Below are 25,275 nucleotides of genomic sequence, written 5' to 3' on the forward strand. Positions count from 1 at the left end.
TACCTAGTGGGGTTGCTATGAACAGATGAATTAATTCATAGAGTGCTTGGCCAAGTTTACACACGTACTTCCTACTGTCATTATCATCTTCCTCATCATCACCCTCATTCTTGAGAAGGTGCTGGAGCCCTTTCCTGGGAGTGCAAGTGTGGACTCTCCACACGTTTCTTTTTGCTTTGCTATAACTGGACACTATGGTGCCTGGATCATAAAACTCAGTGGATTAATTTTTCACTTATGAAATGAAGACCATATTTTTTTTCGTGGGAAAGAAGCAGATTTTGACATGTTAAAACTGGAGAAGAGAGTTGCATGTACTTTGAAAGTAGAAGCAGATTATTAGTAGAAGAGATTTCTTTATAGATAAACACAGGTAGATATTAACAATATTACAGTTTTTGCTTTGATGAATGATCTTTGCATATTCTTTTTACTTTTTTATATAGGCAAGTTCAGCTTCTTAAGAGAAGAGTAGTATCTTAGTTAACAGGACATGGTAGGCATCCGATAAATATCTGTTGAATAAGAGGCATTTTTATTTTTATATAATATAAACTTAAGTGATAATTAGGCTTAAAATAACTACCCAATATCTATTTCTAATTAGTAACAATTGGTTATTTAAAATCAGTCCTTCTTAGAAGCGAGTTTACTGGGATATATTTTTACTAAAATTGTCTTAAAAAATCTGTTTTTGCAGGTGGTTATACCCAGAAGCCCTTTCCAGGCCAAAGGACTTCTTTTGTCATGCATAGAGGATAAAAATCCTTGTATATTTTTTGAACCTAAAATACTTTACAGGGCAGCAGGTAAAGCTTTTCTTTATTTTATATTTGTGAATATCTTTATATACTTTGTTTTTTTTTTTATAGGTCCAAAAGTTCTATCTTTTTTTTCCATGTGGTTGATTTATATTTTCCTTGTAGAAAGAATCTTGATTTCTTTTTTGGTATTTAGTTTGTCCTCAGGTGTAAATTTTATGTTTGGGAAAAATTCATCTAGCCATTTTATATTTTGATTGTGGAAACAAAGAGGAATTGTGAAGCGGTAGCAACAATAAAGCGACTATGTTTAACTACATAGTAGGTGCTTAGGAAATATGGATTGAACAGGAAAGTAAATGAGCTCATTTTACTAAATAGTATATGTTTCCTTTTAACTAAAGTGATCATAAAGGTCTTCCTTCATTTAAATCAGGATACCTTTGATTGTGAAGGAGGTGCTGTTAACAATTATGTTGTGCTATCAGGTCTATGCTGGGATGACTGTGTAAAGCAAACTGAGATGTTTGGTCATCCTCTTTTTAGCTCAAAATCCTGATTTTATAAAAATACATCCGTGACTGCTAATTTCTTCACTGTAATGGAAATTTTAAATAGCAAATGATTTGTTCTGTCTAAAGCATTTTAATCACTCCTGGAAGCTTCTTTCTCACTCTTCACTATGGACCCGTTCTCCCTACACCAAAATCAGCCACTTTCTGATTGTCGTCAGATTAGGTATACATGGTTTTGGGCTACATATAAATCCATGCACACTGCATATGTTCTTTTGTGTTTGCTTTCTTTTCTTCAACCTAATGCTTTTGAGAGTCATTCATGTTGCTTGTATCAGTAGTTTATTCACTTTTCGTTGCTGAGTAGTAGTCCGTTGTATGAATATCTATTGTTCATTTCTATTACAATAATATTACAGTTTTGTACAATATTAGAACATTACTACTTAGTAAGGAACATTGTCATTATATTGGATGAATATTCATTGTTCATTTCTATTACAATAATACCTTAAAACTATGTACAATATTAGAACGTTACTACTAAATAATGAACATTGTCATTACATCATTGTTCATTGATAGTATTACCACTACTAAGTAATAACAATTTTTGTTGTTGTTATTATTTTTCTAAGTATTCTAGTCACTAGGGAAAGTAGCTTGCCCCTCTTCATCAAGCTAATTTTTTGTGAATAGCATTAGCATATTACAGTTATGTTTCTGGAGCCAACCTGCCAATAAATGCTTCTTGGCTGTGGGGAAAAGAACACCCAAAAATCTGAGGCATGTACAGTATTGTTCAATAAGTATCATTTCATTGTAGTAATAGATCACAGTTAATTCATGGCCCTTGCAACTGGGCTTCTGTTTCAATGTATCCATTCCCCTGTGATGAGGTTTTCAAAGTGGATATGTCATTTTACACTTTCGCTGGAGACTTTTCAGAGTTCCTGTTGCTCTTAAGTTTAAAAACAGATTTTAAATTAACTCTAGATTTATATGGACTCTATTATGATCTGTATCCCATTATGTAATAAAAATGAATGTAAGAATTTAAAATTTTGAAGTGAATAGGAAAATATCAGTGATATATTGTGAATAGCTTTTTGATGAAAAGGATTTCTAATACTTTGGATATCCTGTGGCTATTATATTTGTAATGCCAGCCAGCTGGTACGGTCAATCAGTAAAGAAATTTTGCAGTATTTAATAAATGGCTACTGAGTAAGAAATGTTTGAAAAAGTAATATTAACTTAGCTGCAAAATTTGAAACCAGAATTTGTCAGGCAAATAAATTTACAGGATTCCAGCTAAGAGAATGCACTTGAAAAGTTTGTCCTAAGCTTGGTCCTGGGAGAGATTATGAAAGACCCTGATGAGGTTCAGTGTTCGAAAGGTTTCCAGAAGTTTCCCCAATAATTTAAGACCTTTTATTTATGGAATGGTATCTCAAAGACATAAATACATTTATGAATTATATAATTCCATAAACTTAGATATGTTATGCTAATATAAGGCCTTAAGTAATATGGAAATTTATTTCCCTCTAATATAAATGTCTAAGTTGGCAGTCCGGGGCTAGTGTGATAGTTCCTTAGTCATCAAGGTACCAGGCCCCTTCTCTCTGGTTGCTGTGCTGTCTTCAACATACAGTTTTCTGTTCCTGGTCCTAGGTAGCTGTACCAACTCCCAATATCACATATGCATTTCAGCTACCAGGAAGGGGGAAGGAGGAAAGGAAAAGGTATTCTCCTTCTCTTTAAAGAATAACTTGAAGATTGCACGCATTAAATTTCACTTCCCACGGGTCACACCTAATCATATGGCCATGACCACACCTAACCACAGAAGAGGCTGAGAAAGCTAGTCTTTGGCTTAAGTGCCTAACTAAAAATTTAATTATTACACAATGACAGGAAATGGATATTGAGGGACAACTACCAGTCTCTACCACAATTACTTACATGGTTTCCAACAGAAGCTATAAATTTTAAGGAGGGGAAGAGATCTGTTTGAAATAATTCAGCTGTTTACCCTTTGACTCATAGTCCACTTCTAGGGATCCATTTCGGAGATACATTGGCAAAATTTTGAAGAAAATATTACTGGTCACTGCAGTGCCCTTTAAATGAACAAGAACTGGAAACAACACATTTGCCCATCACTAGAGGATTTTAGGTTAGTTGAATAAGCTAAGCTCCATCCATCTGATGGGTCACACTGCTTTGTTTAAAGGAAGGAGACAGATCTCTTTATATTGTGGTAACAGTCAGGGTTTGATTGGAGAAGCAAAACTAGAAGAAGCAAAATTGTAAGCATCTGACCATTTGCAGCTGTAAAAACTAGTTAAACAGTCTAAGGAAGATGGTTGCTTCTGTGTTTGGTGCTATAACCTTAAGTCCACGGGGAAGACTGTGAGGAAGGGAAGATAGAAATAAAGTAGGGGGAAACAAGAACAAAATAGAACTTGCTACAATGGATTGGAACTTAGGTCCATCTCTCACCACTTCCAAGCCTTAGTGTAGGAAAAACGTTGGCTGCTAGGAGACCAGGTAGGCAGCTATTTGAATAGCCTGTTTATGTGATGTCGTGGAGAAGGCCTGAATTAGCAGAAGGAAATGGGTTAGAAATTTTTTTAGATTATATGAAATATTTGGTGTCTAAATGAATTTAAGGAGGGGAAAGGAGAAGGAGGTGTTAAGAGTAAGTGTAGAATAAGATTTTCTTTTCTGGTATTAATGGAGGAATAGTAGATTAGATACCCTGAAATAAATGGTGTGTGATTGTGTGTGTGCTGATTTTAAATATATATAAATGTCTAAGTTGGCAGTCCAGGGCTAGTGTAATAGTTCCTTATTCATCAAGGTACCAGGCCCCTTCTCTCTGGTTGCTGGCATGAAAATGAGAACTCTGCAGAGTTCAAAAGCAAAGTGGAGCTCAGAATGATAATATAAACAGATGATGGGAGAATTGATAAACTGGAAGATAAAACCAAAGCAATAACCAGAATATAATCTAGAGAGATAAAGAGAAAGAAAAGAGAGGTTGAATGTAGAGGGATACTGAGAAGGTCTTAATACTTCTAAGGAAACAAACATGAGTGTATTTCCTAATGATATTCATCAGCAAAATGTCACTGACAAAAAAGTGATTCCCTGGCATATTTTTGCCACTTTGCCTCATCAGAACTAAACCAGTGCAGTAGGAAATATTTCAGGGAAGCATCAACTACTGCCTGCTTTTCCCTCCTGCAGTACTATCAAGGTAGAGATGTTATTTTCTCAAGTCTGGAGTAGTAGTCCATATATAATCTGTAAAATAAAGTGGGTAAAGGATACTAGGTAAAGTGTTCCTTAGGAAGCTAAAGGTAGGCATCAGAAAGTTAACTTGTCAACTTTAAAAAGAATTTACCTGTAGTGTATAATTTTAATCTGTATCCATATCATTTATATTACTAAATCCTGTTTAAGAATGATTCACTTACAGAGGTAAACACAAGGCTTTTGCTTATGGTTGCAGTGCAGAGCTCTCACTCACTGGTTAATCTGGGCACCTCTGGGTTTCTTCTTTTCCTTGTAGAACATACTCTTTCCATGCTTACTGCCCTTATCTTACCCAATGTGGTTCTGAAGGGGCTGACAGTCATCTTATCGACCTCCATGAATCAGGACATGGCCATGTGCCTCAATCTCAGCCATTCTGATTTCTTTTCTGGGATTGTCTGTGTGGAGTCAGAATTTAACTTTCTATGGGTGGTTTGCCAGGGATGACGGGAGACTGGGGCTCCAAATTACTCTTACTCCTTTAAACTTCCTTTGATTAGTAAGCTTTTTTCACATCTCTCCATTTAATCTCATTTTAAGTTTAACATACTTTGAGTTTCAGTCTCCTGTAGATTTTACTAATATAATAGATAATTTTGACGAATGCATGATCTTGGCTAGAGAAGAGATGCCTCTTTTAAGATGAAAATATCCTTTGTTAATAGCACAATAAACTGCAGCTGTCATGATTTAACATAGGTACTTCTTTTGTCTTAGTAGGTGAAGTAGGAACCCCTTCTATTTACTCATAATCATATTTCATAAGGTTGCTGAGAGGATTTAAGTGAGATTATCCATGTGTGTATCTGCCTAGTCTTTAAGTGTGCTAGACACTGGGCTATCTTGTGTAGACATGGGGACTATGTCATTTAATCCTCACAACCAGCATATCGGGTCAATTCTGTCATTATCACCATTTTATAGATGAGGAACCTAAGGATTAGGGAAATTAGACAACTTGTCCAAAGTCACACAACCAGGATTGGGTATATTTAGGACAGATAGTGACTTTAAGAAACTTGCTCAAGCTCACAGAAATAATGAGTGATGGATTTAGGTTTTAAACCAAGACATTTTGACACCAGAGGCTGCTGTCTTTCTAATACTACGCTATTTTGCATCCCACCTAATTATTATTGAATAGAGGACATAAATGAAATATAAATTCCTCCAGTATCCTAGTTTCATGTCAGGAAATAGTTGTCTAGATTTTAAAAGTTTCCCACATAATTAAAATGATCTTATTTTTTATTTTTCAAAACAGGGTCTCCCTTTGTTGCCCAGGACGGAGTGCAGTGGTGTGATCACAGCTCATGGCACCCTCAACCTCCTGGGCTCAGGTGATTCAGCCTTTGAAGTAGCTGGGACCACGGGCATATGCCACCATGCCTCGCTAATTTTCGTATTTCTCAATTTTTTGGGTTTTTGAGAAACTCCATTTTTGAGTTTCTCCATGTTGCCCAGGCTGATAGAATCATCTACTTTTTAACTGAATGGAAATATATATAGTTGGCACTTTTTATCTGTGGGTTCCAGAGCCATAAGTTTAAGCAACCACAGATTGAAAATATTTGAAAAAATAATTACACTGAACATGTACAGGCCTTTTTCTTGTCGTCATTGTACTGAACATGTACAGGCCTTTTTTCTTGTCATTATTCTCTAAACAATACAGTATAGCAGCCATTTACATAGAATTTACATTGTATTAGGCATTATAAGTAATCTAGATTTAAGGATAAGGGAGGTTGTGCATAGGTTCTAAGCAAATCCTATGCCATTTAGATCAGGGATCTGAGCATCCATGAATTTTTGTATCTTCAAGAAGTCCTGAACCAATCCTCCCTGCATACCAAGGGATGACTGCACCATTCATAGCCATGCTTTAAGGTAGTACATCCCTATGTAGTATATAGTCCAAGGTTTGAATATATATATATTGCATTAATTTCTCCATTGGCATAGGATTAATTTGCTTCTTTGAAAGTTATAAAAACTACATGTCACAGTCTGGTCTGGTTGCAGGTAGGGGGTTGGGGAACCTTTGCACCTTGTAATCATTAGTCATTAAGGGATCTAGTCATAATGTTCCCAGATAGAGGCAAAGGCAGCTGGGAAACGTAGTCTTCCTGCATTTGGGCGAGAAGAGATGAGGTCGTTTGGCACCTGTGCAGCATTGTGCCAATCACAGCTCCTTTTGATCTGACTCCATCATTTCTGGGCCTGATCTCTCTGACTCCATCATTTCTGGGCCTGATCTCTCTGACTCCATCATTTCTGGGCCTGTGCTCATAAACTGCTCTCTGTGCAAACCTCTGTGCTGTGGTGACTCTCCCACATGTCCAGCCTTTAGAAATGATTTCTTTCAATTCAGCCATTAACTTTATAAATTGTACAGATGAAAATGAAAATAAGTAATACATTCTTTATGCAGCAGTTTTCTTGAATTTTATTTCTCTTTATTTTGAATATGCAATCAATATATATAAAACTTTAGGTTTCCTGAATGTGGAAGGAGAAAGTAACCTAATAATATTTTCAATTTCCTGATTATTTATTGTAATTATGACATTTGAGTGCAGTGAATCTTTTTAGAAATGGAAGAAGGACATTTAGAAAAGGTAGATAAGGCAGAACAATCTAGCTGGTGTAAAATGTACAAAATAGTGATGATTCAAAAAGAGAGTGAGTCAGTGTGACATTATCACATATAAGCATCTTGTGAAGAAGATATTCTTTAATGTCTTTTGGACTTTTGATTTTACTTAATTGAATGACACATGACATCGGTGATATTGAAGTAAATATGACTTTTATCTGTGATTCTTCTAGTGAGAAATCAAGACAGACTAAAAGACTAAAATCCTTGTATTGTCTGTCTTGTTTCTAGGATTTCTGGATAATCCAAAAATAGGTAAAAATAAGACATAATGATATTGAGGAACTTTTTTAGCAGATGCACTAATTGTATATGAATTCATATATTTTGAAGAGAAGAACATTATTTAAAGTAGCTTTTTAATGGTAGAAGACTTAAAATATTTTTGCCAAGTATCAGTGTTCATAAAGAGAGAAATTAATATTTTGTATTTTACGTTAAGCAGATTAATTTGTGCAGATTAGTATATTTAATACTAGGTACACTCACAAGAGTAAGTTGGATCCATTAATGGGAGAAATTGAATTCATTTGTTAGATTTTTGAATTAGTTTCTAAATTGAAATAATACTTGTACATAATTTAAAAAGTCAAATAATAGCTTCTAATAAAAATTAGCAGTTCCTCACCTTACCCTTCACCAAATCCATGCATCTTTCCCTACAAGCAACAACTTTTTTTTTTTAAATTATACTTTAAGTTCTACAGTACATGTGCACAACGTGCAGGTTTGTTACATATGTATACATTTGCCATGTTGGTGTGCTGCACCCATTAACTTGTCATTTACATTAGGTATATCTCCTAATGCTATCCCTTCCTCCCTACCCCCTCCCCACAATAGGACCCGGTGTGTGATGCTCCTCTTCCTGTGTCCAAGTGATCTCATTGTTCAATTCCCACCTATGAGTGAGAACATGCGGTATTTGGTTTTCTGTTCTTGCGACAGTTTGCTGAGAATGATGGTTTCCAGCTGCATCCATGTCCCTACAAAGGACACAAACTCATCCTTTTTTATGGCTGCATAGTATTCCATGGTGTATATGTGCCACATTTTCTTAAACCAGTCTGTCACTGATGGACATTTGGGTTGCTTCCAAGCCTTTGCTATTGTGAATAGTGCCTCAGTAAACATACGTGTGCATGTGTCTTTATAGCAGCATGACTTATAATCCTTTGGGTATATACCCAGTAATGGAATGGCTGGGTGAAATGGTATTTCTAGTTCTAGATCCTTGAGGAATCACCACACTGTTTTCCACAATGGTTGAACTAGTTTACAGTCCCACCAACGGTGTAAAAGTGTTCCTATTTCTCCTCATCCTCTCCAGCACCTGTTGTTTCCTGATTTTTTAATGATTGCCATTCTAACTGATGTGAGATGGTATCTCATTGTGGTTTTGATTTGCATTTCTCTGATGGCGAGTGATGATGAGCATTTTTTCATGTGTCTGTTGGCTGTATGAATGTCTTCTTTTGAGAAATGTCTGTTCATATCTTTTGCCCACTTTTTGATGGGGTTGTTTGTTTTTTTCTTGTAAATTTGATTGAGTTCTTTATAGGTTCTGGATATTAGCCCTTTGTCAGATGAGTAGATTGCAACAATTTTCTCCCATTCTGTAGGTTGCCTGTTCACTGTGATGGTAGTTTCTTTTGCTGTGCAGAAGCTCTGTAGTTTAATTAGATCCCATTTGTCAATTTTGGCTTTTGTTGCCGTTGCTTTTGGTGTTTTAGATATGAAGTCCTTGTCCTGCCTATGTCCTGAATGGTATTACCTAGATTTGCTTCTAGGGATTTTATGGTTTTAGGTCTAACATTTAAGTCTCTAATCCATCTTGAATTAATTTTCGTATAAGGAGTAAGGAAAGGATCCAGTTTCAGCTTTCTACTTATGGCTAGCTGATTTTCCCAGCACCATTTATTAAATAGGGAATCCTTTCCCCATTTCTTGTTTTTATCAGGTTTGTCAAAGATCAGATGGCTATAGATGTGTGGTATTATTTCTGAAGGCTCTGTTCTGTTCCATTGGTCTGTATCTCTGTTTTGGTACCAGTACCATGCTGTTTTGGTTACTGTAGCCTTGTAGTATAGTTTGAATTCAGGTAGCATGATGCCTCCAGCTTTGTTCTTTTGGCTTAGGATTGTCTTGGCAATGCAGGGTCTTTTTTGCTTCCGTATGAGGTTTAAAGTAGATTTTTCCAATTCTGTGAAGAAAGTCATTGGTAACTTAATGGGGATGGCATTGAATCTATAAATTACCTTCGGCAGCATGGCCATTTTCATGATATTGATTCTTCCTATCCATGAGCATGGTATGTTCTTCCATTTGTGTCCTTTTTTATTTCACTGAGCAGTGGTTTGTAGTTCTACTTGAAGAGGTCCTTTACATTCCTTGTAAGTTGGATTCCTAGGTATTTTATTCTCTTTGAAGCAATTGTGAATGGGAGTTCATTCATGATTTGGCTCTCTGTTTGTCTGTTACTGGTGTATAAGAATGCTTGTGATTTTTGCACACTGATTTTGTATCCTGAGACTTTGCTGAAGTTGCTTATCAGCTTAAGGAGATTTTGGGCTGAGACGATGAGGTTTTCTAAATATACAATCATGTCATCTGCAAAGAGGGACAATTTGACTTCTTCTTTTCCTAGCTGAATACCCTTGATTTCTTTCTCTTGCCTGATTGCCCTAGCCAGAACTTCCAACACTATGTTGAATAGGAGTGGTGAGAGAAGGTATCCCTGTCTTGTGCCAGTTTTCAAAGGGAATGCTTCCAATTTTTGCCCATTCAATATGATATTGGCTGTGGGTTTGTCATAAATAGCTCTTATTATTTTGAGATATGTTCCATCAATACCGAATTTATTGAGAGTTTTTAGCATGAAGGGCTGTTGAATTTTGTCGAAGGCCTTTTCTGCATCTATTGAGATAATCATGTGGTTTTTGTCATTGGTTTTGTTTATATGCTGGATTACGTTTATTGATTTGCATATGTTGAACCAGCCTTGCATCTCAGGGATAAAGCCCACTTGATCATGGTGGATAAGCTTTTTGATGTGCTGCTGGATTCGGTTTGCCAGTATTTTATTGAGGATTTTTGCATCGATGTTCATCAGGGATATTGGTCTAAAATTTTCTTTTTTTGTTGTATCTCTGCCAGGCTTTGGTATCAGGATGATGTTGTCCTTGTAAAATGAGTTAGGGAGGATTCCCTCTTTTTCTATTGATTGGAATAGTTTCAGAAGGAATGGTACCAACTCCTCCTTGTACGTCTGGTAGAATTCGGCTGTGAATCTGTCTGGTCCTGGACTTTTTTTGGTTGGTAGGCTATTAATTATTCAGGCAACAACTTTTAAGTCTTTTGGTTGAAATAGTTGAACTCCAGACTTTAAGAAATGCATTTTATCTATAAATCATCCAGTCTTAGGTATTCTGTCCTAGCAAAACAAAATAAACTAAGACAATTAGGTTTGCTAAATGTCAGCTGGATCTTTAACTACAATGAGGTAGTTCTGATACCCTCTTGAGCTTAATTTCTTCTTTTTAGATTAAAAATGTATACAACTGCTGAAAATCAGAAAATTTTATTTTGTTGTACACAATGCTATAATTAAGGCATTGGTTTACAATGGCTTACCTTATTTTCTTAAAAAGATTTATTTTTCTCATTATAAAGATAACACATACTCTATCTGTGAGCCATCGATGCTTAACAAGCCACTCCTAAAACTTAGTGGCTAAGTCAACAACGTTCTTTATATAGCTCATCTGTAGGTCAGCATTTAGACTGGGCACAGCTCAGCAATTCTGGTCTTGTCTTGGCTCCCTCATAGGTCTATAGTCAGTTGCAGGTCAGGTGTGGATTGGATTTGCTGATCTTAGTTGGGCTATTTCACCAGTTATGGCTGGTAGGCTTTGGTCTATCTGTCTCTCTCTTTTTTATTTTTTTTCTTTAGGCGGAGTCTCGCTCTGTCGCCCGGGCTGGAGTGCAGTGGCCGGATCTCAGCTCACTGCAAGCTCCGCCTCCCGGGTTTACGCCATTCTCCTGCCTCAGCCTCCCGAGTAGCTGGGACTACAGGCGCCTGCCACCTTGCCCGGCTAGTTTTTTTTTTGGTATTTTTTAGTAGAGACGGGGTTTCACCGTGTTAGCCAGGATGGTCTTGATCTCCTGACCTTGTGATCCGCCCGTCTCGGCCTCCCAAAGTGCTGGGATTACAGGCTTGAGCCACCGCGCCCGGCCGGTCTATCTGTCTCTTTATCACCCTGTGGGCTAGCTCAAGCTTGTTCACCTGCTGGAAGCACAGGTTGTAAGGCCCTTGAAGCATAGGCTTGGAGTTGACATTCTATCACTTCTGCTATAGTATGTTGGCCAAAATAAGTCAGAAAGTCAGCCCAAGTTGAAGAGAAGGACAAATAGCATCTCTTCATGGGAAAAGATGCATACTCATATTGCAGACGGATGTGAATACAGGAAGATTTGGATTGTATCTATTGTTTAATCTTTTATATATGTTTGTACTGAAAAGTACAAACAAAGATAAAGGGAACCCATAAGTCCATCCTCTAACTACTGTTGAGTTTTTGTTGTATATACTGTAAGACTGTTTTATCTACACTTTTAAACGTATATTGTTAATCAATTTATTTCAGTTTCTATTTGATTACAAGTCATGTTTGTTTTTTCATATTTATTCTTTTATGAAGTAATCAAGTAGATTTCTATTTCGTTCTTAAAATTGCATGGTAGCATTTGTTGTAAATTTATAGTTCCAGATATCTAAAGCAAGCAGGACTTCAGCTAATAGGCAATTATTGTATTTTGTGATGAGAAGGCCCTGATTTAGTATTGAGTAGCAAGAAGAGTCAAAAGGTGTTTAGTCAACTGACAGTGCAGTTGCCTTTGAATTTGTTTGTATATCTTCTGTGACTGACTTAATAAACTGAGCTATTCATGGAATAGGACCCAGTGGAATTTTCTTATACTATGGTATATTCTTAATATTATTCACTTTTCAGGCTAAGTTTGACCATAAGCAGATACCTATTTTTGATCATTAGCTTTAAGGTATTTACATTCTCAGTGACTAAGCTTAAGCTATGTGGTAGAGTGATTTATTTTTGTTCCTGAATAAAATTTTAATACCACGAGTCATGTGCTTTCTTTGTAAAAAGTTCCAGCATCACAGAACTACATAGCATAATATAGTGAAAGTTCCCTTTCCCTACTGCCTCATTTTGAACTCCTTTCCTTAAGCCTTTTTCTATCCCTTTATATTTACATACATATGTGAATATATAGAATACATTTACTGCCATGTAAACAAATTTTGTGTGTGTAACATAAAAATATTGTGTTATAAACATTGTTTTGTAACTTGCTTTGCAAATTATTTTCTATCCATTTAGTCAAGTATGTGAGTGTATAAAATGTACACACACAAATAATACAAATAAGAGCATGTTACAAATATTGTATAACTTGCTTTTCTTACCAGTATATTTTTGGTATATTTCTGTATCTATTCACATAGGCTTAGCTGGTTTTTATATTTATAAAACCAGATTTGTTTTATAGTCATAAAATTTCTTCACATGTACCTTCACATGTATCCTTTCCCTATTATGGAACAATGAGTTATTTCTAAATTCTGGTTATTTTAAACAATGCTGAAGAAAACATCTCTGCTTATATATATATGTGTATGTAGAAGAAGAAAATTATGCCTGTGTTCTTTATTGTAAAAACTCTACAACCTGTATCTCTTAATCCCTTTCTTACTTTCTCTAAGCCCCATATATTCAGTTTAGCCCTGAGTAATGCATGATTGATGAAGCCAGATGCTGTGTGTCTAAACAGCAGTTAATAAAAAGCTGCGGAAGGATAGGGAATCATTGCCACAGGTACTGCAGGGAGGCAAGACTCAATAAAGTAACTATTTGTTACTGAAATCTAAAAATGAAAACAGGAAATATTTGTCAGACATTTAACTTGGTAATTGTAAGAGTGAAAACCTTGTGTTTTTATTCACTTGTATATCAGAATTTGCCATTTTTTAATTAGAAGAGTTAATTTTTTAAGAGCAGTTTTAGGCTCACAGCAAAATTGAGAGAAAGACACAGAGATTTTCCACATACCTACTGACCTCAAACAAGCATAGCGTTCCCCATTGTCAACATCCCCATCAGAGCTGTACATTTTTTACAATTGATGACCTATGTTAACACATTGTCATCACTCAAAGTCCATGGTTTACATCAGTGTTCACTCTTAGTGTTGTACCTTCTATGGGTGGTATAATGACATGTATCTACCACTGTAATATCTTGCAGAGTATTTCCACTGTCCTAGAAATTTTCTGTGCTTCATCTGTTTGTCTCCCCTCACTTCAACCCCTGGCAACCACTGATATCTTTACTGTATCCATAGTTTTATCTTTTCCAGAATGTCATATAATTGGAATCATACAGTATGAAACCTTTTCAGATTGGCTTCCTTCACTTAATAATATGTATTTAAGGTTCCTCCGTGTCTTTTCATGGCTTGATAACTCATTTCTATTTAATGCTGAATAATACTCCATTGTTTGGAAGTAACACAGTTTATTCATTCACCTGCAGAAAAGTATCTTGGTTGCTTCTAAGTTTTGACAGTTATGAATAAAGTTGCTATAAACATCCATGTGCAGGTTTTTGTGTGCAAATAAGTTTTCAACTTATTCATCTAGTAGTAATTGTTTTATAAATTTGGGAGCTCCAGTGTTAGGTGCATATTATTTAGGATTGTGATATTTTCCTGTTGGAGTAGTCCTTTTATCATTATGTAATATCCCTCTTTGACTTTTTAAATTTTTGTTGCTTTAAAGTCTGTTATGTCTGAGAATACCTACTCCTGCTTGCTTTGGTTTCCATTTGCACGTAATATCTTTTTCCATGCCTTTACGTTAAGTTTATGTGAGTCCTTATGTGGTAAGTAAGTCTCTTGAAGACAGACAGTAGATACTTGGTTGGTGGATTTTTATTTATTCTGTATCTTTTAAGTGGAGCATTTAAGCCATATACATTTAACATTAGCATTGAGATGTGAGGTACTGTTTTATTCATCATGTTGTTGCCTGAATACCTTTTTTTTTTTTTTAAGTTCTCTTTTTTTTTTTTATAGCCCTTGTGAGATTTATAATTTAGAGAGGTTCTATTTTGGTGTATTTCAAGGTTTTGTTTCAAGATTTAGAACTCCTTTTAGAAGTTCTTGTGGTGCTGGCTTGGTAGTGGAGAATTCTTTCAGCATTTGTTTATCTGAAAAAGACTTTATCTCTCCTCCATTTATGAAGGTTAGTTTTGCTGGATACAAAATTGTTGACTGATAATTATTTTGTTTAAGGAGGCTAAAGATAGGACCCCAATCCCTCTTGGCTTGTAGGGTTTCCACTGAGAAATCTTCTGTTAATCTGAGAGGTTTTCCTTTATAGGTTACCTGATGCTTTTGCCTCACAACTCTTCAGATTCTTTCCTTTGTCTCTTTGTATGGTCCAGATAACTTGATGACCATGTGCCTAGGAGATGATCTTTTTGCAATGAATTTCCCAGGTGTTCTTTGAGCTTTTTATATTTGAATGTCTAGATCTCTAGCAAGGACAGGGAAATTTTTCTCTATTATCCCCTCAGATAAGTTTTCTGAACTTTTAGATTTTTCTTCTTCCTCAGGAATACCAGTTATTCTTAGGTTTGGTCATTTAACATAATCTCAGACTTCTTGGAGGCTTTATTCATTTTTCTTTGTCTTTCAGTTAATTCATAAGCCTTGTCTTTGAGCTCTGAAGTTCTTTCTTCTACTTGTTCTAGTCTGTTGTTGAAACCTTGCAGTGTATTTTTTGTTTCTCTATGTGTATCTTTCATTTTCAGAACTTGTGGCTGTTTTTTTCTTTATGATATTTATTTATCTGTACACCTTTTCATCCATATCTTGTATTGTTTTTTTTTTTTAATTTTCTTTAAGTTGTTTTTTTACCTTTTCTGGTACCTCCTTGAGTACCTTAATAATCAACCTTCTGAATTCCTTATTTGGCAATCAGAGATTTTTTCTTCATTTGAATCTATCGTTGGAGAGCGAGTGTGATCTTTTTGGGGTGTTAAAGAACCTTGTTTTGCCATATTACCATAATTACTTTTCTGGTTCCTTCTTATTTTGGTAGACTGTTTCAGTGGAAAGATCTGGAACTCAAGGGCTGCTGTTCAGATTCTTTTCTCCCATGGGCCGATCCCTTGATGTGACGCTCTCCCCTTCACCTGGAGATGGGGCTTCTGGAGAGAGCTGGACTCCAGTGATTGTTACTGTATTTCTTGCTTTAGCCACCCAGCGGGGCTACTGGTCTCTGGGCTGATGCTGGGGAATGTCTGCAAAGAGTCCTGTGAGGTGATCTGTCTTCATATCTCCTAGCTGTGGATGCCAGCACCTGCTTCAGTGTAGGTGGCAAGGGAGTTAAGTGTACTCTATGACAGTCCTTGGTTGTCATTTTGTTTAGTGTGCTGGTTTTTTCGAATGCTGGTTATGCCAGCAGTGAAGTTGTTATGTGGCCAGACTTAGAACCTCTGGATAGCCAGGATGTTGTAGATGGTGGAATTAGCTGTTTTCTCCTTTTTGGAGCAGGATTATTCTGTTATGTCCTGAGTTTGTTGGCCTCTAGCCAGGAGCTGGTGCTTTTAAGAGAATGCCAGTTGTGGTAGTAGAAGGGGGATATAAGCTTGTTCTTCGTTGGCCAGGATGAGTACTTGGGTTCCTCAGGCAATGGATGGGGCCCTGGATGGGGCCTTAGAGTTCTCAAGAGTTTATGTGTTTTGGCTTGGGCTACCAGGGTGGGTAGTGAAAACCCATCAGGTGGGGACAGGCCTAGGCAGGTCTGAGCTCAGACTCTCCTTAAGCAGGGCTTGCCGAGGCCACTGTGGGTGATGGGGTGTGGTTCTCAGGCCAATAGATTTATGTTCCAGGGGCATTATGGCTGCCTCTGCTGTGTCATACTGGTCACCAGGGAAGGGGGGGAAGCCGGCAGTGACAGGCCTCACCCAGCTCCCATGCAGCCAGCAAGGCCAGTCTTACTCCTGCCATGCCCCACCAACAGCACACGTTTATATTCAGGCAGCTGGGGAACAGGAATAGATCTTGCCCCAGACTACAAGCCTTCCTGCTGAGAAAACAAGCAGGGCTCTCAGGCCTTGCCCTTTTCCATCTGCCTGCACCATCAGCTGTGGCTTCTGTGCTTTTATCTGCAAGTTGTATCTGCACTTCCTGTTTGCCCCCGGACTCTGCTCAGGAAAATTTGTACTCAGTTGAAAGTATTATGAAGATCAGCTAGAAGCGTCTTTTAACTTATGCCTGCCCCTCCCTAATTCCACTGGCTACCTTCCCTAAGGACCCCCGTGAGATAAGTCAGGGATGGCTTTCTCTGGTTTGAGCTGGGGACTGGGAGTGCCTACAGGGCGCTTCCCGCTCCTTCTTCTACTTTGATATTTCACTTGGCTGCCTAAATCCATTTTAACTTCAGATGAGGTTAAATTCTTCTCCTGTGATCTGGATTTTTAGGTTCCCCAGTGGGGATGTCTGTTCCGAGGCAGACGTTTCCCCCACTCACACCTTGGGAACTCACAGTTTTCCAGCTGTCTCATGGAGTTTGCAGTGTCAGGCTACTTCTTTCAAAGGGTCAGTAAATTGTTTTGGTTTTCCTGGTAGGTTCCTGAGGTGGTTCTTGGAGGAAAAGTTCACAGTGTGAGTCTCCACACACTGTTCTGTCTGTCCACATGGGAGCTACATGTTAGTTCTGTCTTGTATCCACCATTTTCTCCATGTTGGTAATTTAGATCTTTGTATTTCCTCTAGCTTTTAAAATTTTAGTAGTATAAAATTTTCTTTGCAGTATCATTTGAATTTTAAATGTGTTAATACATGTATTTAGAATCATGTCTGACACATAGTAAATACTTAATAAATGTTAATGGTGTTGTTAAAAGTTTTTGCTATTATTCTCATAAAAATCTCCAATGATTTATTTTAATATTAACTCTTAAACTAAGCTTTTATTCAGAATGTTGGGGCATGAGAAGTAATTAGAAGAAGTATTCTAACTCAGTAGAGAGGTAGGGGTAAGGGTCTATAGAACATTAACAAGCAGGGTCAGCTGATATTTAGCTAGTTTCAGGGTTAGTCTAAAACTACCAACAGAGTAAACAGACAACCTATAGAAAGGGAGAAAATATTTGCAAACTATGCATCTGACAAAGGTCTAATATCCAGAATCTATGAGGAACTTAAACAAATTTACAAGCCAAAAACAACCCCAAGCAAGAAAGTGGGCAAAGGACATGAACAGACACTTTTCAGAAGAAAAACAGTCATGTAGCCAACAAGCATATGAGAAAATGCTCAACATCGCACATCGTTAGAGAAATACAAATCAAAACCACAATGAGATACCATCTTACGCCAGTCAGAATAGCTATTATTAAAAAGTCAGAAATTAAGAGATGCTGGTGAAGTTCTAGAGAAAAGGGAACATTTATACACTGCTGGTGGAAATGTCAACTGGTTCAGCCATTGTGGAAAGCAGTTTTGTGTTTTCTCAAAGAACTTGAAAAAGAATTATCATTCAACCCAGCAATCCCATTGTTTAATATACACCCAAAGGAATATAAATCATTTTACCATAAAGACACATGCATGTTCATGTTAATTGCAGCACTATTCACAATAGCAAAGACATAAAATCAACCTAAATGCCCATCAATGATAGACTGGGTAAAGAAAATGTAGTATATATATACACCATGGAAAACCATACAGCCATAAAAAAGGATGAGATCATGTCCTTTGCAGGAACGTGGATGGAGCTGGAGGCCATTATCCTTAGCAAACTAACGCATGAACAGAAAATCAAATACCACATGTTCTCACTTATAAGTGGAAGGTAGACATTGAGTACACACAGAAAAGCGGACAACAGATATTGGGGGTGTGCTTAAGGGTGGAGGGTGGAAGGAGGGTGAGGATCAGAATAATACCTATCACTGAGGTTGGTGGATCGCTTGAACCAACGGTTCGAGACCAGGCTGGACAACATGGTGAGACCCCCATCTCTACAAAAAAAATACAAAAATTAGCCGGGCTTGGTGGTGTGCTCCTGTAGTGCCAGATTCTTGCGAGGCTGAGATGGGAAGATCACTTGAGCCTGGGAGGTGGAGGTTGCAAGTGAGCCGAGATTGCACCACTGCACTCCAGCCTGGGCGACAGGGTAAGACCCTGTCTTAAAAAACCCTCCAAAACCCCAAAACCCGAAAAACAAACTACCAATCACTTACTATGCTTATTACCTGGGTGATGAAATAATTTGTACACCAAGCCCCCCTGACATGCAGTTTACCTATATGGCAAACCTGCACATGTACCCTTGAATATAAAATAAAAATAAAAATAAAAATAAAAATAAAAATAAGTTTTCTGAGGAATTGTTTTTGCAGTTTAGTAGCCATTGATGGGGTGGTTCAGATTTAGCAAGAGAGGTGGATAGAAACAGTTTCTGGGTCTATGGTCATATGAGGGCCACTGTGGTACATTTTTAGTCTTTCTGGGACTCTCATAGATTATTTAGGATTATTTACAACATATTCTAATGTATTTGGGAGTGTATTTTATCATTTTAAATCAAGCCATAATCTTCCACATTTTGGCTACAGCCCATTCCTAATGTGTTTCTCAGAATGTGTGCAAAGTCAAATATCTGGAAGTCAAATATTTACTTACATTTAATAAATAGATTTCCTTGCCAAGAGAGCTAAAATAAAATTCTGTTTAAACTTCACCTTTTATACACGGTTGTCAGTGATATAGTTTCCAACATTTTATATATACCTTTAATTTTTTCCCTTTTGAATTGATCAATTCAAGTGACTTAAATGCACTGAGCATCCAGCTGAGGTTAAAAATTTACTGTGTGCAACATAGCAAGTAATTTCGTACTTGCCTCCAATTTTACAATATTCTCTTTGCTGATAAGAGTATTTTCACTTTTCTGTTGTTTACTTATAAAGTATTAAGGGCAAATAAGAATTCTAATAGTATGGGAACATTGCTGTACAGGCAGTGACATTAACAATGCCAAAACTGAACACTTGACTAGCGGAAAGGGTGTTGAGCTTCCATTCTTATAGCTAGCTTACCTTCAGAATTTCAAATTTAGTATAAAAGGCATATAATAAGCCCTTTAGGAGTTTTCATCTACACTATATATGTAAGTGTGTGTTGAGCATAAGTTGAAAATGTGAAAATTTAGGTCTGCCTATACTTAGAGGCAGATAGGTGGAAAACACTAAACTCTTAAGGCCATTAGGTGTTTAGTAATTTTCATGTATATTGACTTTTTAAAGCTAGAAATAAAGTTGTAGGCTTATAAAAATTACAGTAGAGAAAATTTTCTCAGTGATATATAATAATTTAGAACATTTATTAATTTTATTAATGCCCTTTCAGCATCTCTCAGTGTTGAACTTGAATTTATGAATTCTAGCTAATTTATGTATCTCTAGCACTGAATATAGCTAGTGTATGAAGTGATTAGTATTGGACTACAAATCACAGTTTCTGGCTATATAAGTAAACTTGGAGTTCTTCATTTTTTGTGGTATTAATCCATGATTTAATATGAAGGAATTTATGTTCAAGAAAAATACAGATTTCTAATGGAGGAGTGATATACAGCAATGCACTGAGGCAGATGGTGGATGATAAGTATGTATAGATTCCACCTGTTTTATGGAATGTAAAACTTGATTAGTGTGTAAAAAATTAATTTCAGAAAATGGTAAGGAATTGCTGGGAATCTGTGAGAGAAAATTCTAGATTTAACACTTTGATCAATCTCAGGAAAAACAGCCATTATATAATCTTAGGTTATATTTTCTATTTTAAAACAAATATGGCAAGCATAACACCTCCCTTTTTAAAATACACAATTTTTGCAATTTTTCAAGACTTATGGAAAGGATCAAGCTTGATATATGTTTATATTTAATATTTCTGAAACCCATTTTGGGCAGATTTCTATCTACTATAAAAGTGATTATGAGCCTGGACCGCAGAGTGGCCACACTATCTATAACCGATTTCTTTCATTTGTCTTTGCCTGTTTTCTCAAATGTAGCATTGGATAAATCTAGTATCAGTCACATTGAGTTGTAAGGATAAGAGGTGATACTTTAAAGGTGCTTAAACGTGCCTAATATGTTGAAAGGGCTCACTAAATATTAGCCTTTCTCATTATTATTAATATATTGGAGTCTTCTTTATTTCTCATCAAAGGTGACCTTTTCATCTAAGTGCTATTTATAATTTAAATCTCTGTTGGGTCTTTGTTAGTTGTCTGTCATCCTCACACTTGCCCTTCTATGTTTTCTTCTGTAATTCATGGGCTGGAAACAAGTTAACTGTATTTTCCTCACCCCCTTGCAAGCTGACTTTCATTAGAGGGTGGGAGGAAGGTAGAAAGGAAGCCATTGTGGTGTTTGAGGCAGCTTTGGTAGTGGCAGTTGAGGAGACTTTGCTGTGCTGCAGTGACTGTTGTTCCACAGTGTAGATGGCAGTGATGTTGGTGGTAGGACATTTAATAGGGATGACTCTGCTCAGCAGCAGCCAGTGGTGGTTCCAGCACTGATAGTGGCTCCTGTGAGCTGTTGGGTCCGGCTCAGAGATGGTAGCTGCTTCCTGGTTTGCATTGTTTGCATGCAGTCATCCCTGGTTTGCATTGTTTCACCATTTGTTACCCTAGCCCTTCCAACATCTTTGTAACAGATTCCCTGAATTAAATTAAATTTTTCTGGAGAGGTTGCCCTTGAGAAGAGGGTGTTCATCAATGAAATCAACAGCTATCATTTAATGTTAGATATGCAATAAGGAATTTTGCAGTCTAATAAATATAGCATGTATTCCCTATATATCTTTCTTACCTGAAAATAATTGTCTTTTGTTGTCAGTGTGTCCCAGTGACTTTTTCTGTCTCGTCTGCATTTAGGAAGTCAGTGGACACAGCTCATGCTTGGTGTCTAGTGGGAATTGTTGCTCCTCATGGGTAATATTGGACTTATGAAAACCGAGGGACTTACATTACCAAAAGCATGATGTGAAAAATATATTACATATATACTAATATTTCAATGATTTAAAGTCATCTACCCAATAGAAGCCGCTATATTTCATTGATTCTAAGCTACCCCTTCCCCCCTTATATTTTAATCTCTCTGATACTGGATTGTGACTTAAAAACAATGGCATGTTGCAGTCATCTCATCCAGTGGCCAGTAGTTGATGTTATCTGCTTATGTACCAATATAAAAATCATAATATAGCTTAGAATAAAATTCCAGAGACACCAGAGAAGGTGTCTCTTTTGACAAGTTGAAGACTTTTGACAAGGAGATGCTAAATTGTTGTGGTGAGATAGAAGGGTGGGGGAAGTGGGAAATCACAGTAGTTTAACAACCCTTGGAAGCAGGAGTCTAAAGTAGGCTGTGCCTAATTGCTGAGCTAGCTTGAGAGCCAAAGCACTGCATCACTGATGTGCTTGGTGACACAGAAAATGAGATTCTCTGGAGAAATGTGGACACTGATGATTATATGTCAAAGAGTGAGAAGAATTACATTTGGATTTCTTCATGAATTTTAGGAATTGATTAAACCGACTTATTTTGCTTATGTTTTGTTTTTATGCCTGTGTCAGGGTGATAGATAATAAAAACCCATATCTAATTAAGTCTATAATTTTTCTTTCAATAAGAATAAAATAAAAATTCTATAAAGTGTATCAGTTTAATTAGCAGTTTCTTTCCCTAATGGTTCATACAATAATGATGCACTTTATTGAAATGTTTTTTCTGTCTCTGTATAATTCGTTTTGCTAGGTGATATTTTTTCCCTTTTAAACTCTATGTGCTGATGTAGAATGGCTTTAAAATATCGCCCTTTCATTCAGTGTTCAATTTTTTTTGTCAGTTTTCCAATTTCCCTTGTAAAATTTATACCCTGTAAACAAAGTTTATTCTATATGTGTAACTCTTTGCTATAGAAAGTGCTTTGGAAAATATTTACCAAAGGAATTCAAATATATTAAACATGGAAGACAAACAATTGCCATTAAAATTGGTGATAGGAGAACTTTTCCTACACTATGAAATACTGCATACTAGAGAGTACAGTAAACAAACAAATGAACAAAAAACCGTAAGGGTAATTGCAAAGATTGAACAAGTTGTGTTATAAATGTGGCCAAATTTTAATGTGTTGTGTATTAAATATACTGATGCATATTATAGAGTATTAGTGTCATCAAAGCTTCTTTTTTTGTTTACATTAAATGAGACAGGGAAATGTAATGAAGTTAATTTGGAAATTTTGTAAGAAATATGAAGGTGCCTTATCATATCATTACTTTTGTGATTTATATTTGCCAACTTGTTTTTTTTTTTTTTTTTTTTGAGATGGAGTCTTGCTCTGTTGCCCAGGCTGGAGTGCAATGGTGTGATCTCAGCTCACTGCAACCTCCATCTCCCAGGTTCAAGCGATTCTTATGTCTCAGACTCCCGAGTAGCTGGGATTATAGGTGTGTGCCACCATGCCCAGCTAATTTTTTTGTATTTTTAGTAGAGATTGGATTTCACCATATTGCCCAGACCAGTCTCGAACTCCTGACCTCAAGGTGATCTGCCCACCTCGGCCTCCAAAAGTGCTGGTATTAAAGACATGACCCACTGCACACAGCAAATATTTGCCAATTATTTTGAAAAGATTCCTAATTCATCTCATTATGCAAAAGAACTGGAAATGTGTGACTTGCCAGTTAATTATTGAAGAAAAAAATTGGACTGCATTTGAGTTTAAATGGGTCCAAGCCTTTATGTTTCAAGTTAATATTGCTGTTCGGTTAAAAATAACAGATGAGTTTTTTTTTAAATTTTTCAGTGTTACTCAGTGATAATAAGAAAACATTACCCTCTGAAGCAATAACAGTATAAAACATTTACGACCTTAAAATCATGTTTTATATGTAAAAGTATCTCAGTTTAAGAAGTCTCCTGGCCAGGCGTAGTGGCTCCTGCCTGTAATCCCAGCACTTTGGGAGGCCGAGGCTGACGGATCACCTGAGGTCAGGAGTTCAAGGCCAGCCTAGCCAACATGGCAAAACCCCATCTCTACTGAAGAATACAAAAATTAGCCAGGTGTGGTGGCGGGCACCTATAATCCCAGCTACTCAGGAGGCTGAGATAGGAGAATTGCATGAACGCGAGAGGTGGAGGTTGCAGTGAGCTGGGACCGTGCCAGTGCACTCCTGCCCTGGCAACAGAGCGAGACTCTGTCTCAGAAAAAAAAAAGAAGTCTCCTGGTTACATGCAAGGTATTAGCTAATTATGACTTGATATAATTATATTTAGACTGTTGATTGGTCATTGTTTTTCATTTAGTGGTCGAGAGTGTCTAGCAAAATGCTGACTGGCATATGCAGATACTGAATTTACATCTTCGTATATTCATGTCTCTCGATATTCAGAACTCAGTTAAATTTATCCAGGAAGATAAGGAGGTCATAAATAGAATACCAAATGTGGCTTTGCTTCTTTTACAGTTAGAGGGCTTTGTTAATATCCTCATTTTCTTTATTTGTACTAGCATTTCCAAATAGAATTTGTTTCACAAGGAAGTATCAATGTATAGTGTCTCTGTCAGGCCTTGCATTAGTCCTAGTTTCTCATAGTTGATTTTCAATGACTTTTCAAATTTGGTATACTTTCTATTATATCATAACTTATTTTCCCAACCGTCTAATGGAGACTTGTTAAGGTAGGTCAACCTCATTTTTGTTTTTGAGTTTAATATTACAAATTTTGTGAAATTTTTATTTTGAAGTAGTTCAAACAAAAAGATTGCAAAAATAGTATGAAGAATTCATATGTACTTTTCACTCAGCATTCCCCCATGTTAACCTCATAAATAACCACAGTAATATTGATAAATATCAGGATATTAGCATGGATACAATACTGTTAACTGCTCTATTCACTTAATTCCATCTTCATTAATTGCCGCACCAATGTCCTTTCTTTGGACTGAGATTCTATCCAGAGTCTTCATTTATTGTTCTTTCTCCTAAGTTTCCTTTATTCTGGGGAAGACAGTTCCTTGTCCTTTTTGTCTGTCATGGTCACCACATTTGGTCAGCTCTTTTGTAGACTGCTCCTTAAATTGGGTTTGTTTGATGTTTCCTCGTGATTAAACTCAAGTTATGTCTTTTTGGCAAGAATATTGTCGAAGTGATAGAGTGTCCATTTCAATGCTTCATATGAGATGACGTGGTGTTGTGCCCAGCTTACTTATTTTCACTCTTCTGTTATGGGTATGTACCCCACTGCTAAGAATGCCAGCTTTTTGCTTTCGTACATCTAATTATATTTATTTTTCAAGATTTGCCTTTTTAAAATGGTTTTCTCTATTTGCTCTACTTCATTTGATCTCTCACTTCTTTGCCTTCCGTTTGCCATAATACTCAGTAAAACCTTGTCATACTTATGGCTTGAACGTCTATGTTATGTTGTGGGAACCTCACCCACTGTTGCTCCCGGGAGACCTCTTTGGTTTATTCCCTTGGGACATTGAGACTTTTGTACCAATTTATTTTGTCCAAACATGCTCTCAATAATCATATGGGTTCAGTACTACCAAAGTTTGGCACTTAATTATTATTTTATTTATTGAAAGTTAATTTTATCTTCTAATTAGATGGTATCTTCTTGCCATCATGGACAATTCTACGGATTTTTTTTTTTTGATTACTTGGAGAGAGAAACAAGTATTTTTAATAGTATGTTGATTTAATCTGTTAAATCAACATACTATTTAATAGTATGTTGATATAGACTGTTAATCTTTAGATTTTTTTCAATAATTTAAGGTGAAGAGGGGAGGAAAAGATTGGGTACAGTTGTGCTTAGGG

The 25,275-nt window shown here is 36.6% G+C and overlaps 1 protein-coding gene across 4 annotated transcripts in view; it reads left to right on the forward strand.

Moving 5' to 3' along the window:
* BCKDHB (branched chain keto acid dehydrogenase E1 subunit beta) overlaps nucleotides 1-25,275 on the forward strand; it is a 255,409-nt gene that overhangs the window by 60,876 nt on the left and 169,258 nt on the right. For all 4 annotated transcript variants that reach the window (XM_009205577.4, XM_009205578.4, XM_021937517.2 and 1 more), the window contains one exon: nucleotides 701-809. In XM_009205577.4, coding sequence (XP_009203841.1) covers nucleotides 701-809 — 109 coding nt within the window. The remainder of the gene's footprint in view (nucleotides 1-700; nucleotides 810-25,275) is intronic.

Source organism: Papio anubis, chromosome 6 (genome assembly GCF_008728515.1).
Source record: "Papio anubis isolate 15944 chromosome 6, Panubis1.0, whole genome shotgun sequence".
NCBI classification, from domain to species: Eukaryota; Metazoa; Chordata; class Mammalia; order Primates; family Cercopithecidae; genus Papio; species Papio anubis.